Genomic DNA, 16,228 nt, shown 5'->3' on the forward strand with positions numbered 1-16,228 from the left:
CGTGTGAATTTACTTTTTCAGTTTTTTTTTTTTTAATCTAAGTCAGACTATTAGGTTAAAGCTCCAAAATATTGTCCAGATTTTCAGATTTTTAATCACCTAGATTAAATTATTAATATAGACAATCCTGAGGTTCAGGGTTAAGTGATATTGTCAGATGCTGGTATTTCTGATAAATAGTACTATGATGGCTAAGTTTATCTCGAAACTAATAACCAGAGTCTTGGCAGTGTTTTTTCTCATACATACAAAAGAAAAAGTGATTTTCTCCTTTCCTCTTGGGCATAATGTGTTTCTGGAGTTTTCCTCAGCCACAAGGTAGTTTCTGCTGTAATGTAAGATTAGATTATAAATTGTCTCTGATAATCCTGAGCTAAAACTGCAAAGCCCAAACAACAAGTTATGTACAGTGTTTTCAATCATGCTTGGGCTCCACCCAGGACACAGGCAGGTTTCTATGGAGAGGAAATAGTGACATTTCAGTGACACTAAACACAGCCTGCAGCTCTCCTTCCGCCACCTGGGGCTCACCCATTTTGGCCCGGCCTAAGAGTCTATTGTTGACACAGGCAATTTTCACTTTCTCAAAGCAGTACATTCCTGAAATCCACATCAGGAGGTAGATTTCATAGACCCATAGAAACAATGGGATCCTCTTCTTGACAGAGGAATCAGCAGGCCATGAATCTTCACATGTGAGTGAAGCAAAGCAGTCACCCTCTAAATCTCTCATCCAGAAGCCCCTTATTTTATTTTATTTTATTTTTTGCGGTACGCGGGCCTCCCACTGCTGTGGCCTCTCCTGCCGTGGAGCACAGGCTCTGGACGTGCAGGCTCAGCGGCCATGGCTCACGGGCCCAGCCGCTCCGCGGCATGTGGGATCTTCCCGGACCGGGGCACGAACCCGTGTCCCCTGCATTGGCAGGCGGACCCCCAACCACTGCACCACCAGGGAAGCCCCAGAAGCCCCTTATTGAACTGTAAGCCCCCGAACCAGTTAGGATACCACAAGGAAAAACAACAACAAAAAATCCAACATAAAAAGCCTTAAGTAGTAAAGTCATTTAGTGTCATGCAGAACATGAACAGGACGGGTCCAGGTGGGTTCAGCAGTTCTGTGATGTCTCAGGGACTCAGGTTCCTCACCTCTCCGCTCCCCCTTCTGGACACAGAGCCTTGACTCTGAGCCATATCCCCTCATGGTGCAAGATGGCTGCCACAGCCCTGGGAAACGCAGGAGCCACGGGAGGCCAAAGAAATGGGTCATGTTCTGCATCATGTCTCTTTCAGTGAGAAAGCCTTTCCCAAAAGCCCAAGCCGACATCTTAAGTGCTTGTCCATGGAGCACCCAGTACCCCGCTTCTAGACACCAGGACATTATCCTAGACCTCCCCCTCTCCTTTATTTCCTTATTCTCTATGACCTATCCGTTCTGGTCTTAAGTAATCTGTCCCCCGACCCTCAATCCCTGTGTTTACTACATTAATTCAGCTCCTCATGAACTCTCCCTATTCCCCCTGCTTCCAGTTTTTCTTCCACAAAGCCACTGACATGATCTAAAACACAGATCTCATCATGTCACTCTCCTGCTTAAAACCCTTCAGTGGTTCTTAATCACATATACAATTAAACTTCAAAGGTTTTTTTTAGCTATAGAAATTACCTCTCCCCTCTTAAAAAAAACAAAAAACAGACAAAAAGAACATGCAGCATCCCGATAAAGGTAACAATGGATGTAGAGCTGCTGTGGCTGAAATGGGGGTGGGGAAACGGCTTATAGCTCATCCCGGTGGATCCCTTCACCTCCCTCACATGGAGACCCCAAAGCCTCTTGTGGATCCCATGTTGTACAGGCAAATGGAAATGCCTAGCAGGCAGTTGATATGGACCTCAGGAGTGTCAACCAGGCTAGCATTGTAGGTGAGATGGTGGTGGAAGCAAAGGTCAGAGCCATGATCTCTCGAAGTGCACAGAGTGAGAAGGGAAGAGGGCCTCTGAGAGACACAACTCCAAGAGTTGAACTGATATAATGCCCCCAAGCCACGTAACATCCAATAACGCAGCGTCCCCATTTCACCTTTCAAACTCCAAGAGTGTGCCTTATAGGAGAATCTGTGCTCTCATCGTGATAGGTTAACACAATCAGATGCTTGAGGACAAAGTGAGGATGGTTGAAGACCAAAATGCAACTAATATCAAAAACTGAGAATAATGATTTATAATCATATGAATTGTCCATCTTGTGCTTACATTTTCATTCTTACAGCTTTTTTTTTTAACGTGAAAGATTTGCTATTTGCTTTGATAATCCTGAGATTAGTCTTTTCTCCTTTCACAAGGCTTTTCACATCAGACATTGTGAGTTAACCAACATTTCGTGTGTTTCCATTTCTGATCAAGGCACTTTTGAATTAAACAGCCTTTAGAATGGAATTTCCAATAGATCTATAATAGCTGAAAATGCTAATTATTCTCCCCGCTCTTGATATCAGTCTGTGTTTATTCTTTATGTCTATTTAAGAATTCAGTCTTGTCATTCTGTGCAGATAAAAAGCAGTTTGCATTCTGTTATTGAATATGACCTTCTTAATGAGAAGGTTAAATATTAATGAAGACTAATTGATGAATAATTTTAACAAGGAAAGGCATTATCGGTTTGAAGCCAGAGCTTAATGGGTTGTGCATTTCAGCAGGTATTTGCATACTCAGTGACACTGTATTTGCATACTCAGTGATACTGTCAGAAGGCGGGGGAGGAGAAAGGAGAGGGGCTGGACAGAGGACACCGGGCAGGTAATAAGGGCGGCCTCCAACTAGACCAGATTGTGCAGCTCTACTTGCTTTTATCCATTCTCATTCCATGAGGAGTTTGAGGAGAGAGAGCTTGTCCTTTTGTGTCTTGTGTGGGCTCCAGGCAAACAGCTCTTCCCTCTTGCTTCCCTCTGACTCTGACCACCCCAATCCCTCACTGCCTGTCGACATAGACCTCATTTCTGTCCTCATATTGGGTTTTCCTGCCTCTGCCTTTACAGTTCGCCCCCATCACCCCCTGGCGCCAACCTGTTTCTGGCCGCCAGTCTTTGCTGTCAGACTCCACATAGGCTAGTTTGTATAGGCTTCCCCCCACCTCCCCATGGCTCCATAGGACCTGGTTGTTGGCATCTGTCATTTACTGGCCCTTCCAGGCCCTCCTGCTTGAAGAGCCCACCTGACCCCCATCCTTCCCACTTTCAACTAGGATTTCACAGAAACTCAGCACCAAAAAGAAGCAGAAAATAAATATCAATCGTCTGAAGCTTCAAGCTGATTCTGATTCTCTCCGAATCCTTTGAAGTGTGATATGCATTTAAATCAAGAGTAGCAGAGACAACAATGATTTGGGAAAATGATAATGTTATCCTAGCCTATTTCAGTGAGACTCCAACATGGTTAAGAAAATTGACTGTCAGATCTGATCAGTGTTGTTGAAGTGAACAGCTGTCATTCTCCGAGTGGCTGGAGTCAAATTCTTACCCAGCAGGAGTAGTTTTAATGACTGAAGGACCGGTAACCACGAGAAGCAGCCTAACCTCAAAGCACCACTGACCTGTATTGCCTCTCTCTCCTGTTTTGCAGGCACAACGTGTTTGATTGCTCTGTTGTCAGATAAAGACCTCACCGTGGCCAATGTGGGTGACTCGCGTGGGGTCCTGTGTGACAAGGACGGGAATGCCATTCCTTTGTCTCATGATCACAAGCCGTACCAGCTGAAGGAAAGGAAGAGGATAAAGAGAGCCGGTGAGTTTGTGAATGCCTCCGAGGACTTTGTGCTGTCTTGTTCAAGTGGACAAGGTGGCTTGCTGGGAGAGCCCCTGGGGGAGAAGATGTTCCTTTACCCAGTGATGAGTAGATCAGTACAGAGGCTGCTGCTGAGGCAGCTGGGACTGGACTTTGTAACATTTCCTATCTAATGAGTGGCCACTGAATTTGCCCTTCTTTGTGGCCACAGATTACAAAAGAGCCAAAAAAAAAAGCCCTTAGTTTAAAGGCTAATGAGATCTTTGGGCCCCTGCTTGCCATACCCCACTTCTCTCCAGCCGTGCCAAACTACTAACCACCAAACGAACCATGGAGCTGATACCTCTGTGCCTTTGCAAGTGTTGTCCACACCGTCTAGTGGGTAACAATGACCTTGTCCTTTAAGACTTGGTTTAAGGGTGTCCTTTTGGCAGCCTTCCCTGTCACACCCCTTCAGTCTTTCCCCAGCATCCCATGTGGACCTCTTGGGTCACCTTTCACATGTGTGGACATACCTGGCCCTCTTATCTGTCTTGCCTTCCTGACCATGAGTTCTTTGAGGCAGGAGCTTGGTCTGTTCATCTCTATACTCCCAACACTGAGCTCAGTGCCTAAGTTAAGTGCATATTTCAGTTTGGGGAGGGGGAGAATCCCTTTTTCACTTTTTCAACATCTAGAGGCTTGGGGGTACAAACTTACATCTTGGAACTGAGAAACAGGGAATGTAGTAGACAGACAGACATTAATAATAAATAAGTAAAAATAGGTAAATGATCTAGTATATTACAAGGTGATAACTGCTATGGAGAGACACAAAGCAGGATAGGGAACGGGGAGTGTCACGGGGTGGTCAGCATAGGCCTCACTGAGGTGATATTGGGACGAAGACTTGAAGAAAGATTATCAGTTGATGATTACACTTTCATAGTCAATTTGGGGGGGACTCTTTTCTACCCATGCAGGGGAGGAGCCCTTCCCTCCCCAGACTGACAACCACAGCATGTAGCCTCTGTGTCACATGCTAAGCCACAGGCCCAGCTGCCGAGGGAGCTCAGGTACCCTGGGTCTCAGCCCAAGAAGGGCCCCTGCTGCCTGGGGGAATCTACAGGTTGACCTTCAATGTCTACACATCAGCTTCTGCCCAGAACCTAATCAACATTTGAGTTTTTACAGTAGGAAGCTATCCTGTTGAGTCCAAAAGCATTGAATTTTATTCAGTGACTGCTTGAGATGCAGAATACTTTTTAATGAAAGCTTTGGTCAGGTTTTCTGTTGATGGGATGGAACAGTGTTTTAAGAGCATCTATCGTGCTTTGATGAGCTTCCCTCCTTACGAAGACAGCATCTCAGTCCACTGTGGCCCTGGACTTAGGATACAGTCAGCCTGCTCCTGAGGAAGCACAGGCAGGGATGTGTAGACGGAACATGTGGAGATGCCACCTTAGCATCCAGCGCTCTCCTGAGATGTCAACCCATTCTATCCTCTCTCCTCTTCCCTGCCGTACCCATCCACCCTTCCCTGCCCCCACAGTGATTACAGTAGCAAATTCTGACAGCATCTCCAAGGAGGTTAATCTCACCTGTGTCAAGGGTGTATTTTACATCAGGGCTTAATGAACAATGACTGGTTTTCTTATCTTTGTATGTGTTTTCTCTGACCTCAGCCTTCCCTTCTGGACATCTCTCCCCCTCCTGTTTTGTGTGACAGTACGCTGCAACCAGTCTAGGCCAAATACACATTGGTCTTTCTGTCTCCAGTCCTTAAGCTGTTTCCACAATAACAGTGACGTCAGCTGCCACTTACTGTGTGCTCGCTCTGTGCTGGGAGCTAAGCTGAGCGCTTTACATATACTTTCTCTTTCCCTACCTTACGAGGTTGATGATGTTATCCTTATTTTACAACCAAGGAAGTGGAGCCTCAGAGAGGCTAGTGTGCCCAAGGACACAGCTTGTGAATGGTGAGACCAGAATTGAGACCCAGGACAGTGACTCCAGAGCCCATGCTCTTGCCCAGGAGACCACGCTTCCTGGAATGTTCTCGTACATCCCTGCCCATGGAAGTCCTACCCATCGTTCAAAGCCCAGCTTTAATGCTCACTCCTCCCTGATTATCACAACCAGAAATCTTCGCTCCCTCCTCCCCATCTGCCTACAGCATTTAGCAGGTACTAGTCTCTCCCTGAAGAAATGCTGCTTTGTGCTTGTAGCTGTTGATACAGGTGCCTTTTCCCTCCTGCCAGGCTGTCTACTTCTTTATAGAAAGGTCTGGATCTTGTCTAACTTTATAGCCTGCAAATTTCTCTGCGTGGAATATATATTTAATAAATATCTGACAAATAATATGCGAACGGACAAAGTCCTAGCTCCCTTAAAGAAAAAATAATAATAGATAATACTGAATGCATGTCATATGCAGGCACTGTGCCAGGTGATTAATATGGAATAACTAACTCCTTTATTTCTCACAACTCCTCAGTGGAATAGGTACTGTTATTGTCCCAATTTTGGAACCAAGGAAACCAAGGATCAGAAAGTTTCTCATCCAAAGTCCCACAAAGCTGAAAGTAACAGAGCCAGGACTCAAATCTAAGCAGTCTGCCCCGAGGGCCTGAGCCTTTAACAACTGTGCTAAAATGCACCATCCTTCAATCCTGATGCCATCTGGGGAGGTGTTTTGAGAAACAGGCACACCCAAGGGCAGCCTCAAGCTAATGATGGATCCCAGTGGTATTCTCTGGTACCATCCACCTGCCTTTCAGTGCTGTTTTGCTGCTGTCCCTGGATCCCCACCCTAGGGCTCCCTACTGTCAGTCACTGAGCTGCCAAGGTGTCCTTAAGTTAAAACTGATGCCCTCACCCATCCATGCCTCCTACCCTCAATATTCTTATTAATTTGGTCTCGAAGGCTTTTAAGATACCAAGGATGAGGGCCTGAGGACCTACCCGCAGAGCATCAAACCTCAAGCCACGCAGAGGAACGCTGTTCCCTCCTGGTAGCGCCAAGATGGGGTGAGGGGAGCACATAGGTCACATGCAGTAGGTCAGCCCTTTGCAGACGCACGCGGACCGCACCCGGGGTGTGAGAGAGCAGCTGGTCAAGCTAATGGGCTCATTCTATCTTTCCAGGTGGTTTCATCAGTTTCAATGGCTCCTGGAGGGTCCAGGGAATCCTGGCCATGTCTCGATCCCTGGGGGATTATCCGCTGAAAAATCTCAACGTGGTCATCCCAGACCCAGATATCCTGACCTTTGACCTGGACAAGCTCCAGCCCGAGTTCATGATCTTGGCATCAGATGGCCTCTGGGATGCTTTCAGCAACGAAGAAGCTGTTCGATTCATCAAGGACCGCTTGGATGAACCTCACTTTGGGGCCAAGAGCATAGTTTTACAGTCGTTTTACAGAGGCTGCCCTGACAACATCACAGTCATGGTGGTGAAGTTCAGGAATAGCAGCAAAACAGAAGAGCAGTGAACCCTCTGGGGTCTCAGCTGCCTTAGACTAAAGGACTTTCAACACACTGGTCTCTTTTAATGTAGTGAAAGGTGTGGGAGTTACAGTTAGGATCATCCATCCCAGACATGGGGTTCCCCATCCCCGGCCGTCTTAAGTCTATGTGCCGTGATGAACAGAGGGTGTTCTTGGCCAATGTAGTTGAGAGGCTGGAAAATGGTTTCTTCGTGTTTTCCCAACTCTTTCATCCAATGTTCAAAATATATAAATATATAGCTGTAGAGTCACATGTATGAAGTGAACGGCATGTGCCACATATTCTCCTTTTACGATTGTTTTCAAGATCCCTTACAGGGCCCTCCAGGCATCAGACTTTGTGTCCTCTCATTGGAGCAGTGAGTCAGGGCCGAAGTGGCCACACCCTATGCTGAGGGGCAGAGCTGTCCTGAGAATGCTTTGTCCTCCTGAGCCCAGGTTTTCTGCTCTGCAGCGGCCCCGCAGACACAGATTTGGAAATGGTTTATTATTCCGTGGCTGCTCTTGGAGGCTGAGGGACGTGGGGAGGATGAGAGCCGCCTGCACGGCAGAAGTAAACTTCTTCCCCCGCTTTCTTTATTAGTTAAATAGACTTTGTGTACCACCTGACCAGTCTTTGTGTGTTTATCCTAATCATGCATGACCTTAATCTTTGGCCTACACCTTACCTAATGTAATAGGCAGCTGTTAAACTTTACCACAAGACACCACGATTTTTTTACATTACCAAGTGAAAAAAGCAAATCACAGTACCATAATCCCTTCCACCTTTAAGAGTAGATAGAGGACACCATGGCCGAATAAGTCACAGCGCCCCTTGGGAAGTCCGCTGTTTGCATTCAGAGAGAACGCTGGTGAGGCTGCCACCTTGAATCGAGCTCCAGCTGCCCAGTTTTGTGCATCTTTTCCTCTCCTGTTCTAGTAGCTTTCAAGTGTCTCTGAAGCAGTGTTCTGAGAAGCAGCGGTGTAGAACTGCATGTGTGCTCCCGGAAGCCGAGTACAGAGTTCGCAGCCAAGTTTTGGAATTTGGTGGTAAACTACTGGGACGTGCTTCCCCTAGACAGTGGAAAGGCAGCAGTCTTTAACATTTGGTTGCAAACCACTGAGTTATTTTTGCGGCCAGACTTGCTGCTTTTCATTTCTTATCACCAAAGTCACATTTCCAATCTCAGTATTTTATAAGTTAATTACAGAAAATGCTGGGTCATCCTGTTTCCCTGGCTGAGGGGCTCAAACAGCCAAACAAGATTTTCATTGCATCCCCACCCCTCTGTCTGAAATGCCAGGGCGGCCACCTGGTTTTGTCCTTCCAGAGTGAGCATTTGCCTTTATAGCTTCTCAAAGACCCCATTCACTGGCCACCTCCTGCCCACGATGCCGCTTCCCTGCTTGCTTCAGCTGTGGAGCGTTCCTGAAGCAGGTTCTAGGAGTGAACTCAGGAGGATGAAAAGATTCCCTTGTGGCTGCTAAGGACTGTAATCTATCTGGATTCCTCTGAGCACTTAACCTTTCTTTGACTGAAAGAATGACTAGTGGTTTCCCAAGAGACGTGCTTACTTTGGTAAACTATAACATTAGAATTTACAGTATGAGAATTAGAACCTCGGTTTTTTTCTTCTTTTTTTTAAGCAATAGAATGTTCTAGTACAAAATACCTGCCACCATGTTAGATTGGAGTATCTGCCTATTGAGAGGCACTGAACATTTGGATGTGTGTATTTGAGGCGGAGGTTGGGAAGGGAATGTGGGAAACATGCAGGTTGTGATCAGTGATGGGACAGTCAGGCCAGGTGGCCTGAGTTTGCTTGGTGATTTTAGGACGTCCTGATTCTGGAGAGTTACCAAAGCCCACCCTCTAACCGGAGTCCAGGAATAAGCAGTGTCAGCGTATTACAGTATGCAGTTAATTTTCCTTTTTTATTTTTAACTTAACCCAAAATTCATAATAACGATGGAAAGATATTTTTAAATGCTATGATCACTGTGATTGTCTAAAATGAAAACGGTACTGTTTTGGTGAAGATGAAGGAGAAAAGCGACTTAGTTAGTAAATTAGTGTTTATTTGCCCTGCAAAATGTCTTACTAGATGGTGCTGAGTGCAGGAGTGCATGGCTTTCCTTCTGAGTTCACAAGGCATCTTCTAAACTTTGCTTTGTAGAATTAATTCATTTCTGACTTTAATCAAGTAGTGCGTGTATTTTTTACTCCCTTTCTGCCTCTTTTTCTCCCACTTTGGCTTGTAGATTTTTGAAAAACAGAAGTTCTAGGCAAAATAGTAGTAGTTTGATTAATAGTTATGTCTCAAAATCAGGCTACTTTGTTCCCTTCCCCATCCTCCTGGAGCTCTCTCTCCCTGAGCCGCCTCCAGCTGTGGGGGGTCTGCAGACATCACCTGGCATGCCCTGTGGCTCACCGGGCAGCCACTCCCATTTTCCAGGGACAGGGAAGGTTGAGTCTAGTTAGGGAAATTGATTTGAGAAGTTTGCATGTGAAGCTTCCCTAAACAGCACTGCCAAAGCTTTGGAATCGTCACCCAGACCCCCTAGCCTGAGTTCGCATTGCCAATAGCCCCCATGGTGCCAAATTTTGGAATGGTTTTATAGTCTTTTAGAAATGAAGCTGGGAGCCAATGATCACCTGCTTATGAGCCCCCAGCAAGATGCCAAGCCCAGGTCTTCATTAATGCACTGCTCTCCCGCTGCTCCACTGGCAATTTGTACTCTTAAAATGGGTTGGGATTGGGGGGGTGGGGGGAGAGACAGGGAAACTTTTTTTTTAATTCACTGTATTTGCAATTCTCTAATAAAAGGAATAAATAATACTTATATGGAAAACTCCAAAGCTAGTTCCCAAGATCGGCATTTATTTCACATGACCAACTTGCCCAAGGCACTTAACTCTGAGGTTGCTGTTCTAATGCAACATGACTGTGCATCTTACTGGTAACCAGTGGCTACATTCCATTCCTTGCCTTGGACTGAAGGCATTGGGCTCTAGAATCTTGTCTATGTGGTAAGAGTATTACAGAGTGTTTTATAGAGTGATGGAGCATATGTGATCTGGATAATTTAAAACTTCCCTGGTGGCGCAGTGGTTGAGAGTCCGCCTGCCGATGCAGGGGACATGGGTTCGCGCCCCAGTCCGGGAGGATCCCACATGCCACGGAGCGGCTGGGCCCGTGAGCCATGGCCGCTGAGCCTGCGTGTCCGGAGCCTGTGCTGCACAACGGGAGAGGCCACAAAAGTGAGAGGCCCGCATACCGCAAAAAAAAAACAACAAAAAAAAACACGTCTTATTTCATACAGCTGTGATGATTTCAGTCCATGAACATTATGTGCAAACAGGATTGCATGAGTGATGGCATCATCAACACTATTTGAGGTGATCCTAGGAAGTTGATTACACGACTGAATTGGATCACTAGGATATCTGGCAATACATGAGGGATTCACAAAGGGAGTGATCGCTTTTTCCTTTGCCAGGTATATTTGATTTTCCTGACATTCCCCCCTCCCCGCCCGAGTTGTTGCCAGATCTAACTCTCTTGCAACTGGGAACACAAAAACTAGAAAGGGCAACATTTCATTGTACACTTGTAAGTATAGGAATTCATACTCTGGATAAGGTTTTATTTTCCAATGACCTCAGAAAATTGTTTCCTCTTTTTGACCCATTATTAGACTGATCTTCTCTTAATTTTCCCCCCAAATTGCCTTAGCTCTTCACACCAGCCTTCCTGACCCAGCTCTGCAGAAATGACATGACCATTAGATACTGTGCTGAGTCCTATTTAACTGACTCTGGATTAAATCCTTCACATCTGACTTCTAAGCTAATTAGTTGAACACTGCAGGAGTAATGAGATACAGTGTTCCCCAAAGTGTGCTCCACAGGACACAAGTTCCAAAGATACTGTTCCAAACACGGGGCTCCAGGGTCAAATGAGTTTGGGAAACATACTATCCTAGAAAGTTAGTACATATAAGCACATCAAAGGTTCTAATTTAAATATCCTCCAGGGGAAATAAATAAACGCCACAAATGTAATTCCAGTGTTTTCCAGATTAATCTGACCACGCACACTTTTTTGAGTAACACCTAGTAACACTCCAAGGAGCTCATGTTCCACAGCACCCACTTTGGGAAATTCTGCCATATGGAAATATTACTGTTTTCTCATTCACTATGACTCTTCGCAGTTGCAGTATAGTTTGCAATTCAGCAGCACTAATTCTTTCACGGAAGAGACTGATTTGTTAGTGAAAGCAGTATTAAGAAATAGTATGATTTAATCTAATTTTATCGATAGCAGAAGCCCAAAAATCCTGCTTGAAACTCTAAACATGGGCTCCCTTCTTTTCATGTGGACGATAAGCAAGAGCCTTACCATAGCTAGGGATTTCTCAAATTTGTTCCAAGGGCTTTCAGTTGCTTTTTTGAAGTTATCTTTGCTTTCCAGATAGAATCAAAATAAATATGTTTACATTTTATCACTGTGTGAGAGTAAAAATAATATATTTAAAATAATAGAAAAGGGGGAATGGCATATTTGGTATTAATTCATTTTTTAAATTCTAACTAGATTTTTAAAAATTATGTATCCCTTGTATAATAATGGACATGTAAACTATTTACACTTACTCTTTCTTATTCTTTCTGAAATCCCTGTCCCATGTTGTCCCACCTGTCACATTTTATATATATATAATTAAATTTGGCAAGTTATTTGGAGAGAGAATCCCCAAATCACAGAGGAAGCAAATCTAGTCAAAAATATGGTACAAAGTGAATTTAGGATAAAGTCATTATCTTAAAATTATATCCAATATTTAGGAATACACCCTCCCTCTGGTTGTTATCCAGAATAGTATAAAACAGAAAGTAAAGTCACTTAGACTAGGCGGCAGATTGCAAAGGGCAAGTGATAGTTGACACTATAAGGCTTCCGTTAGATATGCGATTCTACACTTGTTTCCTAGTATGTAAATTTATTTGCTAATTCTTAATAATGTTGATGCTTTGTCCATTACTTTTTATTTTTACTACTGTTAAGCTGTTTAACCAAGGGTTGATTATGATCATGTTCACGTGTTTAGTAGTAGCCACACCATCATTTGTACAATCATTTCAGTAAATACAAGTTAAGGACTTAGAAGAAAACATGTAGCAACTGTTCATTTTAGCAGATCATTATAAGCATTTGCACAATTCAAAACTCCACCAAAAAGCAAGCAAGTAGCAAAAGTGTAGATTACATTTAGAGACGTGGTTCCATTTACTCTAGAAATCCTATAATCTGGCATTATAATCCCCTCTGACATTTGCCAAATCCAAATTAATCTCAGAACCTCCAAGGACCAGAGTCCCTAGCTTTCAGCACAAGCAGATTACTGTGAGGGCTCCGATGGCAGATTGTGGTTGGGGGGAGGGTTAGGGGGCAGGGCAGTCTCTGCCTCCATAGGAAAGGGCCCATGTTTCAGCCACACTCTCCCATCACCTTTTTTTTTTTTTTTTTTTTTTGCGGTACGCAGGCCTCTCTCTCACTGTTGTGGCCGCTCCTGTTGCGGAGCACAGGCTCCGGACGCGCAGGCTCGGCGGCCATGGCTCACGGGCCCAGCCACTCCACGGCATGTGGGATCTTCCCGGACCGGGTCACGAACCCGGGTCCCCTGCATCGGCAGGCGGACTCTCAACCACTGCGCCACCAGGGAAGCCCCTCTCCCATCACCTTTTGTCATGTAGAAATTCAGAGGTTAAGTGTGATGTCATGCAGTATCTCAACATATTCCTGTATTAATTAGACAATGCATAATTTAAAATGTGTTCGTGCAGAAACAAAGGTAGAAGTAATAGTCAAGGAATTGGGGGAGGCGGGGGGTGGAGAAAACCTTTAGGATACTCAGACATTAAAAACATAAAAAGTAGGTTATCAAAAATTTAGATTATTAGACTTTTACCTACATAGGTTGTATTTAATAGCAGTTGCTGACACCTGCACATACATCTGTAGAAGGCAGTTTTCCCCACTTTTCACCTATTGAGATGCAAGCCTTCCCATTTAGAGTATTGGCTAATGCTTTGCTTACATATTAATTAATACAATTCTAAAGCTCCTTTTCTTAGGACTGATGGCACAGGTAGAATAACATTTAAGCAAAATAATTTGGAACATTTTTTAATTTTAAAAAAGGCAAAATTAGGGCTTCCCTAATTTTGGTGGCACAGTGGTTGAGAGTCCGCCTGCCGATGAAGGGGACGCGGGTTCGTGCCCTGGCCCGGGAAGATCCCGCATGCCACCGAGCGGCTAGGCCCGTGAGCCATGGCCACCGAGCCTGCGTGTCCGGAGCCTGTGCTCCGCAACGGGAGAGGCCACAACAGTGAGAGGCCCGCGTACCACAAAAAAAAAAAGCAAAATTAATTTCCAGTGAGATCAAAGTCAGAATGTAAAGAAAAGCATTCTCAAGAAAATATACAAGACAGGGACTTCCCTTGTAGTCCAGTAGCTAAGACTCCGCGCTCCCAATGCAGGGGGCCTGGGTTGGATCCCTGGTCAGGAAACTAGATCCCATTTGCCGCAACTAAGAGTTTGCATGCCGCAACGAAAGATCCCGCATACGGCAACGGAGATCCCATGTGCCACAACAAAGACCCAGTGCAGCCAAATAAATAAATATAAATTAACTAATTAAAAAAATAAGTATACAAGACAAAAATCAAAGGAGAATAATATAAAATATTTTAAATTAAGAAGACATTACATCGTGAATCATGCTTTCTGATATTTGTGCTCTTTCTGAAGTTGAGATAACACTGAAGTAAGAATGAATTCTGAGTTATTTGTAAAGTTAGTAAAATTACAGTCCCTATTCCATTCTTTCCCAGTGAAAACAGATACATGTGGTCTTATTTACTGTTCTCCTAAACCTCTTTTACTGTCCTAGGTACTGTTTACTTTCCAAATGCTGGACATCGTTTTACCCTGAATCCTTAGAATTTGTGCATTTTCAAGGAGGGAATACCCCTTTTTAGTAAGAGAGACTAAACGATAGACCTTCCATTTTAGAATGCTCCAATCAAACTAAAGTCAGATAAACACAGTCACAGCTACATCTTGGGGGCGAGTTTTAAAACTGGTAATTTTCCAAATGCCAACATGAATACCAGTGAGTATTCAATTTAAAACAGATGATTTCACAAAGACAAAGCACAGGGTTATTTAATGTTCCTGCTTCCTAGAGAGTTTTCCATATAATGAAAAGGGTCATGTTTGCTCATAATTTTTTTTAATCCTGTAGAAATGATGTATTAGACATCTCTAACTGAATAGTGATGTCTCTTGTGCACATTTATGCCCCCATCTGTCTCAGTATATGCAGAGACAAACAGTGATGCTTAGTGTAATAATGAAAGATACAAATCCTGCTACATGGGAAAAAACTATACCCATGGGATATTAAGCAAGAATACTCCCCCTATTTAGGCTCCAAGACTACAACTAATCTATGTATTTTTCATCTTGATTTCCCTTTAACTCAGGCATATATTCAGAAAAATGGAGTAATAAATACAGAATTGGAGAAGATCCAATAACTTTTGCTCCTATTTTAGAAAGCAGTGTTTGCCTTTTTAAAATTTTGTCAGAAATACATGTTCACATTGAAACATTGACATCTACAGCCTTGTTTTTGGTTTACTCTGGCAGTTACTAAAGCCAGTCGTTTTGATTTATAGCCCTCACATAATTGCAGTTCAGATTATAAACGGTTGAAATCTACTTTGCAATGCCTCCTTGGTCAGCCGGGAAAAAGAAAACAAAAGCAAAAAACGACGACATTTTAGAGTTCAGGAGAATGATGATTCTAACAAGCCTGAAAAATAGTAATGAAACATTTCATTCCAAAACACCCCAGTGTGAACTATGTTCACATACATAATTCCTATATACCAAATATACAAGTTTAAAAAAAAATCACTGGATTCATAAAACATTGATCTATGTTATGAACAGATTTAATTGAGAAAGCCACTATTTTTGCTATAAGTAAATCTGCTTGTATATTCTTTCCATTATTATTATTGTTATTATTACTTTTTTGAGCACCGACCATATGCCAAGTGCAGGTCACCTAAGGGAGTGTATCTAGAGGTGAGCACTCAGGCACCATCCCTGCCTTGGCACTTACAGCCCAGTGGAGGCTTCACAGATATCGTAATGCTCAGTATTGGCTGAATGCGATAAAAATGGGCTTCTTTCATGATTTTCTCCAATGGGTTTAGATGTGTAAAGACAGGACAGAATTAGAGTTATTCTTTCCTACACTTAAAAGACAGTGAATGGTAACAGATTTGGAATATCTTGCCCACACCCAAGCAAACTGCATCAGATAATTATTCCACGTTAGGTCGTCTAGTTTCCCAAGGATGGAGTGGGGAGGTGAGACAGGGAGCCTCTGGGTACCAGGGCAGGGGTAGGGCTGTCCCAATGAGGAGCCACCACTGGAACAGCAGCCATGCAAGGGCTCAGCAGTGGTATGATTCAAGCCAGGGTATCTCTCTCTACAAGGTCCTCTGGAGGAAGGAGAGAATTACAGCAAAGGCAAACAGGGAACACTGAGAACATCTCTCCATGGCTTGTTTTTATTTTTGTTCCCAAGAGGCTATGTACCAACTTCATGTCCCAAATGAGAACCCCGAACTGAGAGTTTTTATCATCAGTGTTCCTTGATTATGTAAATTAGCAAATTTATTATATAGAAAATTAACATATTTCAGGAATACAATTATTTCTTGATCTTAATTGTGAAGACTAAATGCCAGATTTTTTTAAAAGCATAAATTTGGCATCCATAGTTACTTTAGACTTTCTAGGTTCTAGGCATGGAATTTAAGCTTTATATTTTGAACAAGAATAGCAACATCTATTTTCTGCATAGCAAAGCAAAACTAAATGCCAGACTTTTAT

The 16,228-nt window shown here is 43.7% G+C and overlaps 1 protein-coding gene across 1 annotated transcript in view; it reads left to right on the plus strand.

Annotated features, from left to right (window-relative positions):
- Window positions 1-10,296, plus strand: part of PPM1L (protein phosphatase, Mg2+/Mn2+ dependent 1L) — a 334,432-nt gene extending 324,136 nt beyond the window's left edge. The window contains exons 3-4 of the mRNA XM_079922903.1: window positions 3,616-3,777; window positions 6,904-10,296. Coding sequence (XP_079779029.1) covers window positions 3,616-3,777; window positions 6,904-7,250 — 509 coding nt within the window. The 3' untranslated portion in view covers window positions 7,251-10,296. The remainder of the gene's footprint in view (window positions 1-3,615; window positions 3,778-6,903) is intronic.
- Window positions 10,297-16,228: the final 5,932 nt, after the last annotated feature.

The sequence above is a fragment of the Stenella coeruleoalba genome (genome assembly GCF_951394435.1).
Source record: "Stenella coeruleoalba genome assembly, chromosome: 5".
NCBI classification, from domain to species: Eukaryota; Metazoa; Chordata; class Mammalia; order Artiodactyla; family Delphinidae; genus Stenella; species Stenella coeruleoalba.